Source organism: Cervus canadensis, chromosome 4 (genome assembly GCF_019320065.1).
Source record: "Cervus canadensis isolate Bull #8, Minnesota chromosome 4, ASM1932006v1, whole genome shotgun sequence".
In the NCBI taxonomy this organism is placed as follows: Eukaryota; Metazoa; Chordata; class Mammalia; order Artiodactyla; family Cervidae; genus Cervus; species Cervus canadensis.
This window is the reverse complement of record NC_057389.1, coordinates 55612919-55636455: the sequence shown is the minus strand read 5'-3', so window position 1 is coordinate 55636455 and position 23537 is coordinate 55612919. Positions and strand designations below refer to the sequence as shown.

The 23537-nt window shown below is 37.7% G+C and overlaps 1 protein-coding gene and 1 non-coding gene across 2 annotated transcripts in view; one reads left to right on the top strand and one right to left on the bottom strand.

Annotated features, from left to right (window-relative positions):
* The window catches only part of NDFIP1 (Nedd4 family interacting protein 1), a 48537-nt gene extending 33537 nt beyond the window's left edge, over nt 1–15000 (top strand). Inside the window, exons 4-8 of the mRNA XM_043465153.1 lie at nt 1247–1334; nt 2280–2404; nt 4665–4731; nt 7894–7999; nt 13956–15000. Of these exons, the coding sequence (XP_043321088.1) occupies nt 1247–1334; nt 2280–2404; nt 4665–4731; nt 7894–7997 (384 nt within the window). The 3' untranslated portion in view covers nt 7998–7999; nt 13956–15000. The remainder of the gene's footprint in view (nt 1–1246; nt 1335–2279; nt 2405–4664; nt 4732–7893; nt 8000–13955) is intronic.
* A 443-nt stretch (nt 15001–15443) lies between these two features.
* On the bottom strand, nt 15444–15550 carry LOC122441186. The gene has a single exon (XR_006269306.1). It is a non-coding gene; the product is annotated as a U6 spliceosomal RNA (small nuclear RNA).
* Between the last annotated feature and the right edge of the window lie 7987 nt (nt 15551–23537).

The window sequence follows — 23537 nt, the reverse complement described above, 5'->3', positions numbered from 1 at the left end:
TTCCACTTCTTTGTTTCCCATTCTTCAGGGGCATAAGTTAACAGTTTATTAGGAATGTCCCCATCCCTTTTCTGTGTAGGGCAAGTTTTGGTTCTCCCTAAAATTTTCTTTATTTGTTTATTTATTTTTCATTTGAGGAACCCTCATTGGATTGTGTATAAATCTACCACTTGAAGTGTGTATTCATTTTTTTTTCCCAATATTTCAACACATACCTACAATTAGTTGAAAAGGTAGGGGACTTTCCTGGTGATCCAGTGGCTAAAAATCCACGTCCCAGTGCAGGGTACACGGGTTCAATCCCTGGTCTGGGAAGATCCCATATGGAGCAGGCAAACTAAGACTGTGCCACCACAGTTGCTGAAGCCCACACGCACTGAAGTCCGTGCTCAAGAGAAGCAACAAGAGAAGCCACTGCAGTGAGAAGCACATGCATCTCAATGAACAGTAGCCCTTGCTCGCCACAACTAGAGAAAAGCACGTGTGTAACATCGAAGGCCAAGCACAGCCATAAATAAATAAGTTTTAAAAATTAAAGAAAAAGGTAGGCTACATATGTTGGTGTCAGTGTTGGTCAAGATCATGTTCCTTCTAGGCTTGCAATTCTGTTTTCTGGTTAGGATGGAAAGGATTCTCTCTGCCAATAAGATTGGAAGTGAGGTTGTTTCAGACCTGTATATCGATATAAATAAACAGTTCCGGAGTTGAGCATGGGCAGCACTGTTAGACTCTTCATATATGTTCACAGTATCTTCTTCCACCTGCCCCCACTAAGTCATTCTCATAAAACTCTTGAGCTAAGCAATGGTATCTTCTAAATAGGCCCAGGATTACTAATATTCTGGGCTAAACAGGCCCTGTATTACTGATATTCTAGCATTTAAGCCAAATGTGTAAGAGAATTTTCTCCTTTTTCTTTATATGTATATTTCTTTATGTTTATATATATATGTATATATATAAGGAAGAGTGAATAGTTCTTTGTGAACTTTATAATTTTTGAAATACATTGTTAAAGAACTTGGGTTACAAAGTGAAACATTCCTTTCATTTCAGAAAAAATTTTATCTTAGAAGACCAATGAAAAATTTAACGTATACTAAACGTTAATGCTCTTAGTTTTAAATTGAGCCAAAGCAGTACATTTTCTCCTTGGAAGTCACTTTTGTCCCTTTCTCAGTTTTTCTTGATGTCTTTCCTTGCCTTGAAGTAATTTATTGTGAACTTACCTTTTCTTTTCATTTAGGATGAGGAGTTTGCAGGTCGGGAGGAGTTTGATGATCCTGACCAGATGAGGATAGGAAACGATGGGATTTTCATGTTAACTTTCTTCAGTAAGTGTATACACACAGTAGAGCCCCTCCCCCCAAACTAGAGTGCTTTAGATTCTGAGTGAATATGATGAAATTAAAAGAACTAATTGAGCTAATATTTTAATAATTTTATGTATTTGATGCTTTTTACTGACACGTTCAAAGCACAGTACACTTTCGTCTTAATTTCCTGTCTCTATCTTCAATTTCCATGAGTATCTATGGAAAATATAATTAAAGCAGTTATGGGGGATGCTACATTTTTACTTGAGCTGAGCTTCATTTTTCTGATCTCCAGAACCCCTTAAGCATTCCTCCTACTCATTCTTGACCTGTAAAATAGGAAGTAAATGCCTTTGTCTGATGAATTCTGTTTTGCATGCTTCTATTTTCCAACACATCAAAGTCAGCCTAATTTTTCCCACTTGATGTTATTTTGCATTTAACTTTCCATATGCCTGACTTGGGACTGAGCAACTATTTCTTTTATTTGCTGTATTAAAAAGATATGAAGGAAGTGCAGTGTTTTTAGAGGTAACGCATTGTGTAAGCTGTCAAAGTTTACAGAAGCAAGAGGATGAATGACTTGAATCAGATTATTTAGGGGCACTAATTTAATGTTCAAATAATGTTTAATTACTCAGGTACAACATATACAGTAAAGGGTGCAAGTCATAAGTATGCAGTTTGGTGATATTAAGTTATTTCTTAAAGTGTATAGCACTAGATGTAATAATAAAACACTTGATATTTAGAAACTGTGCTTTCTTGTTTGCTTTTGGGAGGAAGACAGAGGATGGCAATTTTGGGGAAGTGAGGTAAGAGTTGTGGAGGGTGGGCTCAGCTCGTTTATTCTTGGGACAGCCATTTAAACAGAAGTAAATGCAGAGTGCACCCTTAGAACTCTTGCTCCTTGGATAACAGGACGTGTCTGACCTGCCTCTTTTCTTCTCTCGGCTTTTACAGTGGCATTCCTCTTTAACTGGATTGGGTTCTTCCTGTCTTTTTGCCTGACCACTTCAGCTGCAGGAAGATATGGGGCCATTTCAGGATTTGGTCTCTCTCTAATTAAGTGGATCCTGATTGTGAGGGTAAGTTGTACACCAGCAGTGATAGTCTCTGGAGAAGAATGAGTGGAATAATTTTGAATATTTAACTTTTTTTCATTTGCTTTTTTGGAATTATCTCAACATTTAAAATGATTTTTTTTTTGTTTGTCTTTGTTCTGGTTTCATAAAATTGAACCTAGATCAGGTGTAGCTGGTTCATCTACACAAGTTTTGTAGTCAAGTCTACAAAATATCAGTGGCCCTAGGACATCTATCCTTGTTCAGCTGCTTTCTCTGTTTTTAATGTTTATAATGTGATAATACATGTATTTGTTCTGAAATTAGTTGTTTTTATAATAAGAGTCTATTAACTTTCTGGTATCCATCAAAAGCAGACATTCCTCTCATTAATGCTACTGAAGTTTTAGTCCTTCTTCTCTCTTCCCCTCTCTTCTTTTCTTCCCCCTTCCTCTCTCTCAACCTTCTTCCCTTCCAAGTTTGGTTGTAAGTAGCATCATTGGTTATACCAGGGTGATTGGAGAGCCAGAACTGTTCAACAAGCCCTACTCCATTAGGGGCCCTTATCTCTAAAGTAAATAAGAGAGAGATCTTAAGTGATGTAGGAGTTACCAGTTAGTTAGAATTGCATGAAGTAATTTAAAGTTGTAAAAGATCTAGTCTCTTAAAGTGTCCTGTGATTTCAGATAAGTTTACTGCCATTGTTAACTTTATAATATAAAACCAAGGTGTTTATCATAAATTGGCATTATTAACTAATGGGTGTTGACTGAGCCATGAAGTTTTTCAAAGTCATTTATTCTAAGGCAGTTAGCATTTTTAGAATTCCAAGTTCCTTTGAGAATCTGATAAAAATTATGGGCTTTTCTCCTAGACAACTAACATATACTCTCCTAAAACATAGTCTTTAGGTTACGAACTCAAGCTATAAAGAAGTTTTTCATTCCTTCTCTAAATCTTATTAATCAAGAAATAAAACTATTTTAATGCTCAAACTGTGCTAAACTCTAGACTGTGTTAACGTCTTCAACAGAAGCAAGATCAAAGTAGTTACCAATCTTTTTATTTTTACTAAATTTTTAAAAGAATTAATCAGCTGTTATCAATTAGGATGGTCTTTTGAGTAACAGAATATGTAGCTCAAAAATGGCTTAGAAAACATTGGGGAAATTTTATTTTCTGTAAAAATAAGTCCTGACATGGAGGTCAGTTAAATGTTTCACTGACATCATCAAGGACAGTTGACAGGTGGCTCAGCATGTTAGTATAGCTGCTCTTCCCTTAGGGTTAAGATAGCCATGGCAGTTTCAGGCATCACATTAGAGACACAACAGTGCTCAGAAGAAAGGAAACTATTTCCTCTCCCTTTCTTTTTAAGAACTAAGAATATTTTCTAGCAGCCCTTAGTTCCCACTGGCCACAATGGTATCATGTGCTATATAGTCCCTGGCAAAGGAATGGGATTATCATCATGTACATGGTAAAGCTTCCAAGGTCAAGGCATGGCTGAAAGGGCAAGAACAAAATCAGGGACCATTAGAAAGGAGGCCAAATATAGTTGAGTTTGGCACTGCGTAAGCAAAATAAAAGTATCATCAAGACATATTTCTGGGGCTTCCCTGGTGGCTCACTGATAAAGAATCTGTGTGCCAATGCAGAAGACACAGGTTTGATCCCTGATCCAGGAAGATCCCACATGCCACAGAGCAACTAAGTCCATGTGCCGCAACTAATGAGCCTATGCTCTAGAGCCAGGGAGACTTAACTACTGAGCCCACAGGCCACCAGCTACTGAAGCCTGCGTGCTCTCGAGCCTGTGCTTCGCAACAAGAGAAGCCACAGCAGTGAGAAGCCTGTGCACCGAAACTGGAGAGCAGCCCCAGCTCTCACAACTACAGAAAAGCCTGCACGGCAACGAAGACCCAGCAAGGCCAAAAATAAATAAAATTTCTCTTAAAAAAAGACATGTTTCTAAAAGGGGAAAAATATTTTTTAAAAAACAAACAGGTTTGAGCACTTTCAAAACAAGGAGTATGTAAAGCTGAAAGCTATCGTATTTCAAGATTGCTTTTCTATGAAAGGAAGTATATTAGCAAATACTGTAATCATTTCAAATCTGTACTGTATAAAATACTTTGACTAAATTTTTAGAAATTTTTGTAAGCACTAAATGAGCAACAGCTTTTGTGTACAAGATAAGATCTTGTGTTTTATAAACCCTTAAGCTGAAATGTGAAATAATACCTGCAGAGGTTCTCTTAAAGTATTTTGCTTTATTTTTCAGTTTTCCACTTACTTCCCTGGATATTTTGATGGTCAGTACTGGCTCTGGTGGGTGTTCCTGGTTCTAGGTAAGTGCTTTTAAAACAAAGGAGAGAAAAGATTATGTTAAATTTTAGAAGTAAAATTACTTTTAGTAAAGCTTCATCTCTCTTTCTATACAGTAATATATTAGCGATAATAAGTATACTTTTTAAAATATGTCAAAGATTAGGCTGTTATCACCATCAGAGTAGCATACATATTCATAGAATGTCTCTTAGTGGTGGTAAATTTTTCCTAACCCGTCCATACACACTTCTCACATTTTCCATGTTGCCAGAGGGGCATACCAATAAGATGACTTTTTATAGTCCTGAGATTTTTTTTCCCCCTTGTGAGTTATTGCCACAAAGGGTTCACAAGCTCAACCCCAAACTGCTTATAGGTATACTGTAACCTACTGAACTACTCATGAGTGTATGTGGCCTATCTTCAGTTGGATATATCAGTAGAAAACAGAAAATATATTGTCTTGCATAACTTCTGGAAGAACCACCATTGGCTGTCCAGAATTCTTTAGTTTGCTCTTGATGAGAATAAGATTTTTTTTTTTAAACATACCAGCCATTTCAGGTAGTTGGTCTTAAGATTATACTTACTAGTGTAACTTTTTATTGTAAAATCTTTTCTTCCAAGACATCTTAAAGAAATGAGCAGAGTTGCTTCCTCATTATTTGTAGAGAAAATTTGTATGATATAATAGCAGACCATCATCATTGCTATCATTTCTACAAGACAATAGAAGGGGCATCTTGCGGCTGTTAAAGGTGGTATAATTGTCTCACTCTGCTTCTGTGGCATCATTTTCTCCTATCCTAACATTTCTTCTGTCTCAGGCCTTTTTGTTATCTCCTCAATTTGGATCTTTGGTTCCCAGGGTTGCTAATGGGTCTGGCTAGCACAGTGTAGAGCCCATGACCAAAAGCTGCTTAATATATTCAGGGCCTACCTGCTTTGCCTTGGGTAACAGAGTCATGCACTGATGACTCTAAATTTTACTTAGAAAATACAAGTCATTCATGATGCCATCCCCTACCTCCCCAGTAGCATCATTTTATTCTACTCTTGGTCACAGCTTTCCAAGGAAAGATACATAGTGATTTTTACCCCTTCTCTTGATTACTGAGAAACTTAATAATTAAAAAAAAACAACCTACAGGAGAGTTACTTTAGAGAAGTAGTTCCTTGACTTGCTATTCTCCAGACTGTATCTTTAAGAGAAAGTCTGACTCCTCATCTTCTCCCAAGCCTAAAGTCCAAGCAAATCCTGAATAAGCCAAAGAAGAGCCATTAAGCATAATTTTAGGTTGATTGTTGACAACATAGATAATTTAAAGAAATCTAATAGGCTGATTTCCTTCCTCTATTAAAGTTTCATGGGAGATGAGTTTATAATATTTTATAATTGATCATTCTTGCTGTCTTACTGCTTAGTGGTAAGCAGAAAATGGTGAGACCTCAGATGTACTTAGTACATTTGGATCCAATGTTTGAGTCATCTTTGGCACTCCTTGCAGAGAGAATCTTTTGTTGTTGTTACTGTTTTTTTATTTATTTAGTTTTTAAGCGGGGGATGGTTTTCCTGCAAAGACCGGGTCTATACAAAGTTCTTGAGCTGGCAGCTCATAAGCTACATCTAGCCTGTAGTTGTGGCTTGTATGTTCCGTAGTTATTTTCAGAAGTTATTTTTTTTAGTTGTCATCATTAAATGGGCTTCCCTGCTGGCGCAAGTGGTAAAAAACCTGCCTGTTAATGCAGAAGACATAAGAGATGTGGGTTCGATCCCTGGGTCAGGAAAATCTCCTGGAGGAGGGCATGGCAACCCACTCTAGTGTTCTTGCCTAGAGAATCTCATGGATAGAGGAGCCTGATGGGCTACAGTACACAGGGTCACAGAGTTAGGCATGACCGAAGCGATTTAACCCACATACTTAGCGCACACACGTCATATAAAAGCCAAGAACTTTCACATAAAATATCTGATTTTTTTTAACCTTTTTAAAATTGAAATATCTAGCAAAGCTGACCTATATTCCCATATGGCACCCATCCTTTGACTCGAGTTAGGTTGTATTGTCGCTCATTTTGGTGCCAAACAGGGTAGTTTTCACTGTGCTCGGTGCTGATGACTCTTGGTTGCTGCCTGATATCATTTCTTTCTTTTTTCTGATATCATTTCTGACTGAGTGCAGGGCATCTTCCACTGCTTGAGTATAGTTTAAAATGTACCCAAAAGAAAGTTATTGCTCAGAGCCGGTGAGATGGGAGGAGGGTAGGAAATGGGGAATGGCTACTTAATGGGTACAGATAGTTTTAGGGATGATAAAGAATTCTGAAATTGGATTATAGTTTTAACTACTAAAAGCCAGTGAATTGTACACATTAAATGGGTAAGCTTTGTGATATGTAAGTTATATCTCCATAAAGCCATTTGGAAAATGTGTGTAAGACCAGGGGCCATCTCTGGAGGAGGAGGGCCAGGAATGTGTGAGCTACCACTGGAGGGAGCTCATCATCTTCCCTGCTGACTCCTAAATTAAGAATAGAGAAATAGAATTTAGAGTTGAGACAGAATTCTTGTGAAGGTAAGGGCAGCCTGACATCTAGTGGACAGCATTGTGTACTGTTGACAAAAAAAAGAAGCCATAACAAGAAAGGATGACATTTTTTTATTTGAGAAAAACACTGTTTATAACCTCTCTGTTTTTAGTGTTAATTATCTTGGAATACTTTTTTGGAACTCAGAAAGTAAGTTTTGGAATCCCTGGCTGTCCAGTGGTTAGGACTCCACGCTTTCACTGCTTTGGGCATAGGTTTGGTCCCTGGTTGAGGAACTAAGATCCTGGGGTGGGTAAGGAGAGGAGGTTTTGATAATGCTTCTCAATGAGGCTTCCAAAAGTAAATGATGTAAATGTTTGGCCCCATCTTGTCTTTTGTTTTCTTTTAGACCAATTAGATTCTGAATGTGCAAAAGAGACTTTTTTTTTTGGCCCTTGAGATTATATGTTCTCACTGAGAAATGGAAAATTTGGTGTAAAATCAAATCCTTTGAAAATTTTAGAGGAAATTATGGTTTGATAGCTTTTCTGATAACAGAAAAATGAAGTTTTTGGTATCAGGAGGGATATTTCTGGGATTGGAGTTAATGTGTGAATTCTAAACTCATTCTTGACTTTTCTTTTTTAAATTAGGCTTTCTCCTGTTTCTCAGAGGATTTATCAATTATGCAAAAGTTCGGAAGATGCCAGAAAATTTCTCAAATCTCCCCAGGACCAGAGTTCTCTTTATTTATTAAAGGTATTAAAGAAACAAACTTTATTCCAGTCCCAGTGTAATCATGTGATGCATGGGTAGATTACTGTTCACGTTTAGAGTAGAATATACAACCTGTGGTAGGGGATATAGAGGCAGTAGGAAGCCATAGTCCTTTCCTTTTAGTTTCTAGTTTAGTAAGGAGTGTTTCTATGAAAAAACTTTCTTAAAAGGCAAGTTAGAAAAACTACCAGAGGAGACAACATTATCTCATGTTTGGACAATGCAGAAGAGAGTTGACTAGGACTCAGGGTCCTTAATCTTTGAATCGTGAATCCTGAAGCCACTGCTTGGGTTGTACTAGTTCCAGAGGTAAGTAGTGAGAAGGAACCTTTCAGGCCTAATCATTAAGCTCTGTTTTGTGGGGCCCCTAAACCCAGAGCTGGGAGAGTCCACAGTACTTGAGGAACTCCTTATGGCTACTGACAAGCCTACCAAGGCTTCCATCTCCTAAAATCAATGAGGGACTTTTCCTGGGCTTTTTCTTCAGGTTCACATCCTGATGTTACCATTCTGGTGGGAGAGTCAAACCCAAGGAAAGGAAGGGGAGAAAAGGGCCTTTTCTCCTGCCTAGAACAGGAGGACTAAGCCTTGCCAAGGCTGTTTGGTTCCCCCATGGTTTTCCCCAGAGGCTGACTCCATCTTGCATCACCAGCTGCAAAAAGGAGGAGACAGGGAATCTTGGGGAAGAGTACACCAGAGAGAAGTCTCTGGTAACAAAATCTGATGGGCCTTCTTGGAACTGATTCTTTGTTCCTTAAGACTGTTAAGGACAGGTAGAGCCAGGCTAGTTGAACACATCGGGCAAGGATTTGTGAAGGTTGTAACAGTTGAGATAAACCTTGAGATAAACCTAGAAAGTGTAATATGGAAAATGATAGTGGAAAATGTTGGGTGGGGAAGCCTTTTAGAGTCACCTGAGGCAGTGTTGAATAGGAAGAGAGGTAGAGAAGTATGTAGCTGGCTCAAAGGAAGCAGCTTGTAACATAAATGAGTGTTGAGAATTAAGGCTGAAAAGTCAAGCTGAGAGCATTCTCAAATATCTTGAACACTAAGCCCATTTGCAGTGGAACCTTCGAACTCACAGTCCTTTAAACCCAGTCACGTATTGGCTCAACACAAGGCTGATTCCATGTGAGCCTGTATTTGCTGTTGGGTTATTTCATAGTTTTTGTAAGTAATCATATGCTAAGAGTGGAGTTTTCGGTTTTGAAGATTTGTTGTGGTCTTAGGGTACAGAGTAGCATTCTCAGTTTTGAAGATTTCATGGTAGTCTCAGAATATGTGCTTCTAGAAAAGAAAATATCTATCGTATTTAATTTGCCAGATTGTGAGAGGGTGTTGAAAGTCTTTAAGCAACAGAATAATATGATAACTTCTTAAGTGAAATAAAAATGTTTTCAAGCATAGCATAATAGTAATAACTAATACTTGTCAACTTTTCAATATGTCAGATACTGAAATAAGCATTATACATGTACTCGTACATATACATGTACAATGTGCTTGTATAAGCAACAAAAGGTTATTAGTGACAGAAAAGTTCAGATACATGCATGGTAGAGTATATTCATAAAGCATTCTTAAAAAGTTAAAGCATGTAAAGAACCTAGGTTCTTTTGGTTAAAGTCAGTTTCTTCAAAAGAGTGTGTACTTTTATTTGAGAGACAGTTTTAGTCTTTATATTTATGACTTTTTTTTTTTTTTTTCGAGAAAAAGAATGCTTTATTACATGTTTAAAATGTCCTGAGACATGGTGTGTCCTGAATTTGAATTGGGTTACATAGTCTGGGTGCAGATGGACATTGACACACTCGCCTGCGCCCTAACCCCTGTGATGTATCTGTTACATCCTGACTTTAAGAAGCTTGTCAGATGTTTTGTGTGGTTTTAGTAGTTTTATGTAGTTACCATTGTCATCTTTTTTCTCCTTCTGTATGTCTGATTATAATTTATAGTTACTTCTGATCCTTCGCTTTAACTCTTACCTACCGTAGGTTCAAAGTTAAGTCTTTGGGGGTAGTCACAGTTCTCCTGATGATGAGCTTCTGAACCCCCCTCCACATTTCCCCTCATCCACTGGTGCCCACAGTACCCTGAGAGGACAGATCCCTCCCTCCCTCTCTGCCTTCCTTCCTTCACAGATTCTGTAGATCTTGTGTATTGGTGGCTTTGAATTTCTAAATGAATGAGGCCACACCTCTGTCTGGTCACTTCATTCTTCTGGTCGAAGGCAACTTCTGGCTTCATTAGGGGATGCATACATTCTTTATCTTGCATCTAATACAGGACAGGTTGATGTGACAATGGAAGTGGAGAGAGAGCCTGAACTTTGCAGTTTTCCTGTATTGTTAGGGACTTTGAGGATTTTTTTTTGTAAAATTTGTTGTTATTGTTTTGACTTCCTAAAATTTCTGAAATGTTTTATAGATATATTCTAAATGTAAAACAGTGCATATTTAGAGTTATGATTTGAAGTAGGCAGCCCTTAGTTAAGCAGTAATGCTGTTGGAGCTGTGAAGGGGTATTATAGATCTGGTATTCTCTGTGTTTTGGAGTCAGAAGCATTACAACACTTTTAGGAGTTGTCGGAAACTTAGAGGTGTTTCAGTGGAGGGCATAATGGGGTTTCATTGCTTTCCTGTCTGACTTTGATATCCTAGTTGATTTGAAATCATCCCTGACATGCCTAGAGGACTCAGAGCTCTAAATTAGGGGTTTACAGACTTAGAGCAGCATTTAGAATTTTAATGACTTCCTTACTAATTTTCAGCATCCTCAGAAGGAATCCACAAAGCTATAATATCCCATGGGACTGAATTTCCTTTATTCATTGACACAGGTAGGAACTGTCCATCCAGAACCAGAAATAGAATGTTTTCTTTCTCTAGTTCATAGGAGATTTAGTTTAGTTTGAAGATGTGGTAGAAAACCATCATGTAAGATATGAAGATTTTCTTTCACTGAGACCTCTTACTTTCTTTACTGGAGGTATCACTGGTTAAAAGCTAGCTGTGGGCTTGCTTTTGCCAGAAAGCCACAGATAGGAAATTGCTAAAATAACTTTGCTGTAGAGAAAAATAACTCAATTCCCATGCTAAGGTCTGGCACTGTACTAGAAAAATGTATGAGGATAGTGACTTTTCTAGTTAAGACTGCCCAAAATATAGTGTACACACACACAAGGCTGCCCAAAATATGGGATACACACACACAAACCTTGAAATACCCTCAAAAGATCTTCTTTCTTACCAGCCATAATAGGTATTATAAAAGCTGAACACTAAAGCTCATATACTATCATCACAGGGTAGCTCTCGGGTTCCCTTCTGGAGCTCATTTAAGCTTATAAAGGAAATCTGGTTTCCTGCCTCACAGCAAGAAAAGCCAAAAGACACGGCTAGAGCTAGGCACAGTGGCATCAAGAAGTGTGTGACTATGAGGAAGCAGGAAAAACAATATGTTCCTTCTATGTTGTATGAAAAGAAACAGATACCTTTTAGAAACATCTTTATCTGAAATGGTCAAAAATATAAAGTGTCCATACTTTATCTTATTTACCAATTAACTGGAAAATAAATTTCATCAAGTCCCACTTCCTTTGATGCTGCCAGATAATTGAGGAGTTAGCTATACATAGTAACTATAAGGTGGTAACACAGTTAACCTGATTCTAACTCTACTCCAAAAGTACTTGTATATGCAAAGTATAATGGATCTTAAATTTGATACCTCAACTACTTCTGAAATAGGAGAGGAAGAAAGTTTATAAGCCCTGACAGCATTAATGAGATGGGACCCTTCATAATTAGATAGTGATTGCTGTGATCTGCTGAGTTATACATTCTAGGCATCAGATATCTTCTTACCTTTTTTGCATATGATGATAAATGTTTTCATTTTCTTTTTTTCTATAATCTTCCCCCTCCTCCTTAATACATCTTTATTTCCAGTTCACCTCAAGTTAGTTTGACTTATTTGGGCTGTGTTGTAAAGTACCAGTACAGTAGAAAATATTTCCCGTGGAATTTTTGCTTAAAAAAAAATCACACAGGGTCCAAGAAGAAATCGCATAGGCTGCTGTATTCCCTTGTTTCTGAAGTGATCTGATCTAAAGTTTAGTGGTGATATTCACAGTCCCTAAAACCTGTCTCTTTTCCAGTTTACATTCCATCATTGTTTTTGTAGCAACCTATGAGTCAAATTGATCTCAACAGGCCTCTGAGTCGTAGAGAGCAGTGAATACCTCTATAGCAATCTTTTTCATTTGGAGTTTGTATGGTGAATGAGATCACTGATTAGTAGACCTATCTAGTACCTTTTAATGGATTTTTTTTAATACCGGAGAATAGTTGATTTACAATGTTGTGTTATTTTCAGGTGTACTACAAAGTGATTCAGTTATACATACACATATATCTATTATTTTTCAGATTCTTTTCCCATATAGGATATTACAGAATGTTGAATAGTATTCCTTCTGCTTTACAGTAGGTAGGACCTCTTAATGGATTTTTTAGTGTCTTTTGGGTGGCTCTGACTTTGAGGGATCTGCTAAAACTAACTTATCTCCATGCACATAGTGTGAACTAAGTGACCTGGTAGTTATCTGGACTGTATCTCATATTCTTGGCAAAACTCTAGTGTTTTGACCTAATAGTAATTATTATATCAATTTTTGTTTATTAGTGGTAACTGATAAAAACTGAATTTACGTAGACTTGTAATGAGTCTAACTAGCCTCATTGCAGAAATCTATTTGTCATCTGCCTACCAGACAGATTTTATTTTTGGTTCAACTTGGCTTCAGGAATCCTTATATTCCTGTGTCTTTGTCCTTGCACATTCTGAAATCTCCCTAAAGAAGAGTTGCTGTTACATCTGTATCATTGGTTTGCTTCAGATCAAAACACCAACTGAATTTGGAGTTTGGGAAAATATTAATGTTCAAAAAGAATATGTTGATTTCTTCCAGACTTGTAGCTTCTCTGCATCTTGTCAACTTTTTAAAGATGTATGCAGTAGTCTAATCAGTCTATAAAAGGGCTGCTTGTGGCTTTTACAGTAATTTTGAAAGAAGGAAGGGCCTAGGTATGAGCCCATCCAACTTTCACTTGGTGTAGGGTACCACAACATAGTTTCTCAATAAGCTTTTATTAAGTGTTAATATATCTCTTTAGAGTATTTTTTTGGCACTAATACAGGGAGTTATTTGTATTTTTTCCATGAGAACCAAACCAGTTTATATGCCAATACAAAAATTCATCAAAGTGTTACATGAAAATTGCATTTATAATAAATGGACATCATTTTGAGAGTATTTATTTGAGTCATGTAAATTGCTTTATAAAATTGGGGCTGCATACACTTTTTTTTGTCTCCCAGAGATAACCTCCCCCAAAATACAGTAACTTTTTTCCCCTAATTATTGGTTCCTGTGAGTTTACATCTGCTTTCTAACTTTGCTGTGCTCCAAGGATAGCATGACATCACTGGCATCCCTGTTGGAAATCTTTCATGTGAGATCTGGCAGAACTGGCAGGGTAAACAGTGTGTTTGGAAAATTGCCTACGCATTTGGATTCTGCTGTCTCTTTGTCCCCAAGTTTCAGTCATTGCCATTGGTGTTAAGTGTGGGATGAAGTGCTCCTTGAATTCTGTTCTTGTGTTAGGTTGAGAGAGAGAGAAAACGATCCCTGACCTCATGGGATTTAGAGAAAGCATTTAAGTCTTTCCTAGTTCTGGAGACCTTGATAACTTTAAGAACCAAAAATGTAATGTTTATTGAATACTATGATGTCAGTGTATAGTAATCTTAAAGCTATGTTAAAATGTACTTCTTATGTCTCCAAACATCCTGCCTTCTTTTGTGACTACATCCTTCTTTTAGCCAAAATAACAACCTAACCAGAGTTCCAATATTCAATATCCTTCTCTGGCAGATGTTTTCTGGCAAAGGCCTTCCTGCATTTATGAATTCTCTCCCAAGAAGCAAGAGAACACCTGCAGGAAGTGAATCAAGATGTGGAACACAGAGGAATCATCACCTGCTTTAAAAAATAAAGTACTGTTGACAAAGATCATTTCTCTCTATTTGTTCCTAGGTGTAAAATTTTAATAGTTAATGCAAAATTCTGTAATCATTGAATCATTAGTGGTTAATGTTTGAAAAAGCTCTCGCAGTCAAGTCTGTGATGTATTAATAATGCCTTATCTATTGTTTGTAGTCATTTTAAATAGCATGAGCCTTGTCCCTGTAGTCAGTAGGGGGCAATCTTGCTTTTATTCATCCTCCATCTCAAAACGAATTTGGAATTAAATATTTTAGTGTAAGATATGTATAATGCTGGCCATTTAAAAAAGGGGTTTTCTCAAAAGTTAAAACTTTTGTTATGACTGCATTTCTGCACATAATCCATTTTGCTGTTAAAATTAATCTAGAAATTTATTTAATTGTACTGTGAACACCTGGAAGCAAAATCATAGTGCAAAATACATTTAAAGTGTGGTCAAGAATATGTTCTTAATTGGTAAAAAATAAGTGTTAATTTCTTATAGTCTGTATTCTAATTTTGCAGTATCTTATTCTGTGTTGTGTACCTAAGGGATTGTAAAGGTGTTGTCACTGTATAAAATAGAAAGGACAAGGACAAATGCAGCATAATTACTAATAAATTGCAATTCTCGACACTTTCTATATGATTGGAATCCCTGCCCCCTTTTTTCTTTTTCTTTTGTCTCCTGATGATTAGGCCAGGGGCTAGAGTAGAGAGGGGATTAGGTACTAGGAGCAAAGAAAGAATTAGCTTGGAACTTTTGAGATGATCCCTAACATACTGTACTACTTGCTTTTACAATGTGTTAGCAGAGACCAATGTGTTATAAATGTAGAGTGATGTGCTTTCTGCCAAGTGATAATTCACCCTGGTTTGCTATGTTAAAGCTGTAAATACAACAGAACATTAATAAACGTCTCTTGTGTAGCAACTTTTGCTGTGGATTACTGTTTCTTGGTTTGCACTTATTAATTGCCAAGGCGGTTTTTTCTAATCTTCATTCATATAGATACATACACAGTCATTCAATAAACACAAAAACTGGTCTTGGGCCAGTTTTTTTCTTTTTTAGCACGGGAAGTTTCTTTCATATCATATTCAGTATATTCCTTAAAATGTATTAGTTCTTCAAAAGACGATGGGCTAAAATAAGGGAGGAGTTGTAGAGATTGTAAGTCATTCTGGAATTCCAATTATGCTTCATTTTTAGACATAATCTTAGATAATTTATTTCCAATGTTTTCTGCATGTTCCCTGCATTTGCCCTTTTTCTCAGTTGAACACAGTCAACTGGTTTAAGTCCTGTGAGCAAGTGCCCAGGTGAAGCTAAAGCTTTCTCCTTCCTCCTGATTTTCTTTTTTTTTTTTTCTTTTTAAAAATATGGAACGCTTCACGAATTTGCGTGTCATCCTTGCGCAGGGGCCATGCTAATCTTCTCTGTATCGTTCCAATTTTAGTATATGTGCTGCCGAAGCGAGCACTCCTCCTGATTTTCTATTCTTGTCTCAGTTGTGTTAGATTTAGAGACCAGTAGTTTTTATAATATCAGCTGTTTGGTTTTCTCCCCCTCCACTTAATATATAAAGAAAAAATGTAGCAAGATGGTTAAATAACTATACAAACCAGCACTAGCATGGTATGATAGCTGCAAATGTTCATTTATTTGCTGCATGCGAACATCCAGGATCAGCTTAGGAAGTGAGTGTTCAGGGGTATCAGTAGGTAATGCATAGAAGTGTGCATGATTTGAAAGCCAAACAGGAAAACTGAGTGCCTCCTGGAACAATGTTTCAAAGACTACTTATTCTAACTCATTTATTGATTACAGTAAGTATAACTCGTTTATTGATTACAGTAAGTAATATAACATTATGTTCTTGTTTACAAGTTGTATTTTACAACAGATACAGTCTTCAAAGTCTCTGAAGATTTTTTTAATATTTTGAATTAGATTGTACCAACCATAGACTTTGGAGGAGTTTATAGCCTATCATGTTCTAATAGTCTGAATAAATTTGGACATTGCAACAGAGAGAGCTATTTAAATTATCTTACAGGACAAAATAGAGGGGCCCTAGATCACATTAACTAAAACATTGTAGTTTTGCTTTGTGTTTACTCTATAGGTCTTATGCCTTATTTGACTTTGTGTATTTGAGGGCTGAAATATTTGAAATCCTTATTTCTGCATATTTCTGCAAAGTCCTTAAGACTTTGTTATACGTAAACCTAAGGTTGGTATGCTTTAAAATTAATTAGGATGGTGATTTCTCTCTTTCTTAAATGTTCTAAAAATTCAAGTCTTTGCAGATATATAAGTTACCTGGGGTCCTCACTGTTAGGGTGGAAACGTTCTGCAGTATTACTTTTTATTTTTCTTTCTCGTTTTCTGTGTCCCTTTGGTGGGTTCATTATTAAGAATAACCCTTTCAGATAAAGGAGAAGTGTTTAAATTATTTGAGAGAGAATACTGAGGAACCACTGTCATTTGCACAAGGTTATGGAATAAATTGGCTTCGACCTTGGGCTGAGGGACAGCTGGGGCTCATCTATGACTTCAGAGGTCCCTCTTGCCTCTGACTTACTGTTGCCAATTGGAATGATGCAAACGAAGTTATCTGACTTGAGCTGTGTCCCGCTGTGGGTTATTAGTAACCCAGATGAAATTTCTTTTGGCCTTCATTATATTCTTACACTATATTTAAAGGTAGAAAGAACTCCTGAAAGGGAGTTTCAGGGCCAAATGATAGTAAGGGGTTGCCTGAGGTGTCAGTTCTAGGTGAGAATCAGGAAAAATATACCCAACAAATGGAGTGCTGGCCTCAGCTTTGAGTCCAACTCTACCACCTCTTACAGATATTGAGGGGTTGGATAGTCCATATTGAAAAATCACTTGTTTCTAATACTAGTAAATACAGATAATCAAATTTTAACTTAAAACATGCCAAGAATAGACACAGAACTGTATGTCTATGTAAAATACGAGAGAATAATTTATGAAAAAGTAATGTGGGTCCTACTACCTACCTGAATCTGTTTTTTTGTGAAACCTTAATGATGAATACAGGAAAACCATGTATGACTATAAGATGTAGCTTAATAATTTTCAAGTTTGGCTGATTTTTTTAGCTAGTTAGATTTTCACCTTTTCAGGCCTTCTGAAGATAATTTGAGGGATGATGAGAGGTGTAGCAAAATGCAAATATGTTTCTATAGATGGTTTGTGCGTTAAAAAAAATTATTGCTTTGCATGTTTTTTAAGCCTAAATAGCAGTTACAGTCTCTAAGGCTGATAAGGTGAGATAAGTGAGAGCATTTGGTGCACCACCAGTACTAAAGGTAAGTACTGGAGGTGTAACTTCTGTACAGTGTGTGGTTGTCCCCATTTAGAGCACCCACAAAAAGTGCTGTTTGACAGGGTACTTCTGAATATTGGCTCTCTGTATGTTCTGCCGCTGAAATGGAGGACATCCAAAAACACCAAAATTCTTTAAGGGAAGGGTAAGTTCAGGTCGAGAATAAAAGACTTTCAGGAGGAAAGGAGTTACAGAAACTGATTTTGTGTTCTAAAAAGGGGCTCTTTGATAACCTAGTTCCTTTCTGATGTACAGCTTTATGACCTATAGAAAGAACCTGCTCTTTGGACAACCTAAGTGGACAGCTCTCCTCCTGAGGACAGTTTCTCTATCTAGAAATTTGAAATAGTCCCATCTGCTTCATGGTTCTTTGGTCCCCTCAACCCTCCAGTTAGTCTCAGATGTTGTCACTTGTAGTATAGATACATTATTTCAGTTTTGTTTTGATGCCTCTTTTTGCTTAAAAGTCTGTTTTATTTACCAAGAAGCATTGCATTCTGATTTTGAGAGTTTTAATTCAGTTGGCAAATTTGTAAGATGTAAACTTAAAGGCAAATTATTAAACCTGAATATGGAATATGTTAAATAACAAGAATTATCTTATGTTTATGCAGGATTTCATCTAGGTCAGAAACTGGGATGTAGTTTTGTGAAATAGACATCTCCCTACCCTGCTTTGTATCTTGTTCATTCTGCTCTGAAAGTGATTCGTTTTTACAAGTTATGTGAGAAATGAAATATTTCACTGACTTTTTCTCATCCTTATGTGATTGTAGGTTTATAGACAACAAAACAGAGAAAAGCGGTTTCCCTAAATCTTATACAAAGATTAGTGCTGAACTGCTGAGAAGTCTGAATTCATTGTTATTCATTAGTTACCTGGAAGGTTCACCAGTGGGTCAAAAACCTAAAAAAAAAAACAAAACAAAAAACTCAGATATAGGGAAGGTGATTTCTCGCCACAAAGGATTATCAACTAAACTACAGAACTAAGGGAGTGCTGCCTTCTGACTCTGAAACCCAGCCTGATTCTCTTCTGAAATTCATCCTGGGCTGCACTGATTTTTCACCTTGCTAGTTAGGGTTTGCATTGACATCCCCTACTGAGAGCCGCTTCCTCCAGTTACTTAAGCCAGTTACTTCCTGAGCCAAGGAAAGAGGATTGGAGCAACCTATTATCATAACTCGGCTAGAGTTACACTTGATGAAACATTCTTCTTTTCATTTGCACGAGTCTGAAATGCCTAAAGTGTCCCCTTAAGTGAGATTTTAGAAAGAATTTTGTCATCTGCTTCCTGATTCCACATCTTATTTTGACAGAACATTTCTTAGGCTATATGTGGCAGTCACTAGGTTTAGATGTCATTCTGGTCATTTTAGTATGTTGGTTTTTTTCTCTTGATTATTGACATTGAGGGGTTTTATACTCATGGGTTTGTTTTTTTTTTTCCAGTTTGCCTTTTAACTAGGATTACAGATAAATTACTAAGTGAGCCACTGGATGGATCAATATTTTCACCAGTCCTTTTATTACTAGCATCATTTGGTACTGTGTATGTAGTTATTTTAAAAAGTGATTACTGGTGGGCTACAGAAGCAAAAGTAGCATTTCCTTTTTTGGGGGGGTGGGTTTGGCTCAGTGAGTGTCTAACCCTGGATCCCTGTAACCATGGTCATGTGTATGAGAAAAGCCCTTTTTGGGATAGTTGTATTTGTTTTCCCTGTGGCTATATGTGTGAGATGCATTTTAATCTGTATGTAGGTCTCCCAATTATTTCTGTCCTTAAATACTTCTGTGATATAGCAGTTCTCTAGATTTAGGTATTAAAACTTCACTTGTTTTTCTAATCCTCATCCTGTAGAATTTAAAAGTGGTCAGACTTGGTTCCTGCTGCAGTTCCACAGAGCTTCCAAATAAGGATAATGGGTAAGTACTCAAACCTTCACTTTTCATGGAAGAAACCTGAAAAGCATGTTTTGTTGTTTAGTCACTAAGTCATGTCTGACTCTTTTGCGACCCCATGAACTGTAGCCCACCAGGCGCCTCTGTGCATGGGATTCTTCAGGCAAGAATACTGGAGTGGATTGCCATTCCTTCTCCAGGAGATCTTCCCAACCCAGGGTTGGAACCCATGTCTCCTGCAATGGCAGGTGGATTCTTGACTGCTGAGCCACCAGGGAAGCCCAGAGCGTGTATGCTCTGCCAAGTCGCTTCAGTCGTGTCCGACTGTGTGACCCCATAGACGGCAGCCCACCAGGCTCCCCCGTCCCTGGGATTCTCCAGGCAAGAGTACTGAAGTGGGTTGCCATTTCCTTCTCCAGTGCATGAAAGTGAAAGGTGAAAGTGAAGTCGCTCAGTCGTGTCGACTCTTAGCGACCCCATGGACTGCAGCCTACCAGGCTCCTCCGTCCATGGGATTTTCCAGGCAAGAGTACTGGAGTGGGGTGCCATTGCCTTCTCCGGCATGTGTACCTACACTTAAAATTATGAGTTAATTTTTCGTTAGGGTATTTTCACGGCATTGACTGTTCAGTAAAATTAAGAGTTATTTTGTCTTCATGTAGGTCTTCTCAAAGCTCATGACTACCATATTTTCTTCTTTTTATGGCAGCACTATGGGAAGGAATGTGTCGGCAGAGCCATGGGGAAAAGCCACAGGGAAAATAATTTCTGAATATCTGGCTGTCTAAGAATGATCATAAATTCTTCCTTGGAGGTCTTAAAAAATAGGGTCAATCCTTCTCTGGATTGGCTTAAGGGTAAAGGAAAAGGAATGGACCAGCAGGCCCCTGAAAGTCCCCGAGAGCTCATGTGGCCCATGTCCGTGACAGGTGGAAGAGTAAGTTCGACAGATGTCATGTCTACTGTTCCCAGGCTATGCTCCCTTTAATGTGGTGACCTTCTGTGAACACTGTCCTAAATAGTCTGCAAGAAGGAAGGGAGTGTGTTCAAACTTCTGGGAAACCTAAGTTGGGTGGCTTTTTACCTGCTGCTACAGTTTAAGATCCAGTAATCAAGAAATTGTACTTAAAAAAAAAAAAAATTGTACTTTGTCAGAATCCCAAAACGAGGACTCAGAAAAACACACTCTAGTTTCCAAATTCACTTTCAACCTTTGCATATTCTGAAGGATTTTAGTTAAGATGGCATTCCATAATGTTACCTTTAAGACTCCTTTTCCTAAAGGACCATGGGAGGAAGAAAGAAAGAAGATTAGGTGGGTAGGGAGGGCCCTGGAGGAAATGAAGTCTGATTTGTTAAGAGAGGGGACCTGCAGAAGAGTGTAGCAAATACATTCCTTTTGTTCTTTGCTTCTGCTTTAATTCTTCAAACTCACAGGATAAGATTGCCAACTAATTGCTGGGAGCCCCCTATAAAAGAGAATTGGTTTAAATTGAAGAATAAATTTAAAGAGTGACTAAAATTTTAAAAAAAAATCCTTTTGTTCGAGTCTTTTTTTTTTTTCTTTTTTTTACATGTCTCCAAGAAGTGGTTGGATACCTTCTTGAGAGGTTTTCTTTTTTTTTTTTTGAGAGGTTTTCTTTAAAAGAGAAAGAAAGGGAGAAGAAAATGTTTGACATTTCAAAGACTCTTTTCCCCCCTCCACTGTAGGATTTATGTAAGCGTGTGATGAACTAAATTCATTAGGCTGTAGTTTAAACTTTAAGAAAAAAAAAAGACTAATGTGTTTTATGGTGGAATTTTTATACAAGTTGCTCACTGGTAGAAGTATGTTGACCATTTTAAAGTGCAATTTGATCTTTTAGGGGGAGACATTTAAATTCTCTGAATATACACACTGTACTTTGGACAAATTATTGTGTTTTTACTTTGGTGCCAATCTCAATCGTGTCCTCGTTGGGTGCTTATTTTCAAATAGTACCAGATCCATCCAAAAACAGTATACTAAAAATTGTCATTAAAAACATATCAAGTTTTAATAGCAAGTCATGGATACTTTTACTGCCTTTTATTTATTGCCGGGTGTATTTTATTAGAAGGAAAGGTAAATAAATGTGTTTTGCAGAAAATATGTAGTGTAAGTCAGCTTCAGTAGCGGTTATTATTTTTTAATTTGATGATGGAGCATTTACACACTTAGTTTATTAGTGAACTTCCCATAAAACTTTTGGGAACACAAGGGCAAAGCAGAGGTCATGAGTTTACCCAGGCTGGCCTTCTAGAGCACTGCTTTGGTGACATCAGACACCCGAAGGGAAGCCAAGACACTTTCCTGCGTCCTCACATACCAAGTGGCTTTGGCTTCACCTCCATCTGCATATTTTATTCCCCTTGTAAAGAATCACAGATGAAATTTAGATAATTACCTGTGTGTTAGAAGTGATAAAGTCCACCTTCTGAAAAATATGGTTTCTATATATTATACATACTTTTGATCCGGATTTTAAATTTGTATTTCTTGTAAACAACTTTATCGAGATATGATTGACATACAAAAGCAGTATATACTAAATGTATACAACTTAATGAGTTTGGAGAATGGTTTACATCTATGAAACTGTTACCACCACAATCTGTGCCATGAACATATCCATCACCTCCAGAAGTTTCTTCCTGCCTCTTTATTACCTTTTTATTTTTATGTTAACACTTAACATAAGATCTACCCTCTTAGCAGATTTTAAAGTACACAATAGTGTTGTTAACTATGGGCACTATGCTGTACGGTAGATTGCTGGGACTGATGTATAATGGAAATGCTCTGGCTTCTTGAATACAGATGTTTCAGGCCATCCTTTGATAAATACTCGTTTCTCTTAGTTGGCTATGATGTGTATGACCTTGTGTTGGCTATGGTGTACACATAATTTGTGCAAGGGAGCCCCTGGGCACAGGGAGGTTCTGGTGAGGGAGAAGGCAGCACACAAGACAAAGTGCTTTCCTGTGCAAGAAATCCTGATACACCAGCATCTTCTCTGCCTTATTTGCATAGAGGTGTAAGAAGTTTACTGTACTTTGCAAGTTATGATGACCTGCTCCTAACTTAGTTTTCAACAGAGGAGCACTAAAGATCTTCTTACCAAATACCCTCCAAGCAGGGAGAGACTCTAACTGAGGAGTCAAGAAAGATGCGTGGGAAAGCATCTCTGGGCTCTTGTGAAGCAGGAACCTGGAAAACCACTGCCAGGGGAGAAGCACTCATGAGTCCACTCGCTCCCCACTTGCCAGCTGTGTGGTCTTAGGTCATTCGTTTGCCCTATTCAAACTTTGGTTTCCTAATCTGTGTTCCAGAATCTTTTTTCACAAGGCCACTTTATTTCTAAACAAAATAATGTAGTTAAAGAACCAGTCAGCAGGAGACAGCTCTTTACAGCTCCCCAGCTAGCTACAGCACTGGATCCAAGGGCAGGATGTTAAAAACCCAAACCCATTGTTCAAACCCGGGCATCCATTTCCTTTTGAGGACCACATAGCTTTCATAAATTCTGCCTTTCCTCATTCCTTCACTTTGTCAAGGCTGTCATTAGACCATCCCTGATAAATCAGACTGCTCTTTTCCGCCTAGAGTGCTGCTGCCCAGATGAGAGTATGACTTACCCTTGCTTCTCTGGTAATACCATCATGTGTTTCTGTAGGCCCTTATATTTATATCCATGTTCATTTGATCCTCACAGATTACTATAAAAGGTATCATTGCGCGTTCCTTACCGCCAAGCCACCAAAGTCTCCCTCCCCTTGGCAAATGATTTTTCAACACTCAGTCACATCAAAACACTCTATAAATCCAATAAACTCTGATTCTCATTTTCTTTCCTGAGTTCTGTAGGCTGAAATTCTGGCCTCCTTTTTTCTCGGGCCATTTGTATTATGTGACAAGATTTGCCATACACTATCTTTGTGTGGATTTAAGTCTTCAAAGCATCCTTTGAACTCCTTATCCTTCACCTTATTTCTTTCTGCACTTGCCTTAAATTCTTTGCTACTTTCCCAGCTCTTCACCAGATCTTCTTTACCTGCCGCTCTGCACCTCCCCCTAACAAGGTTTCCAGTACTTCATGGATCACTCTCCCTGGCTTTGCCTTTGCCTGTCCCAAACCCTACAAGTCTCTTCTCTCCCACTGTAGTGAGGGCCATCTCCTTGCCTTTCTC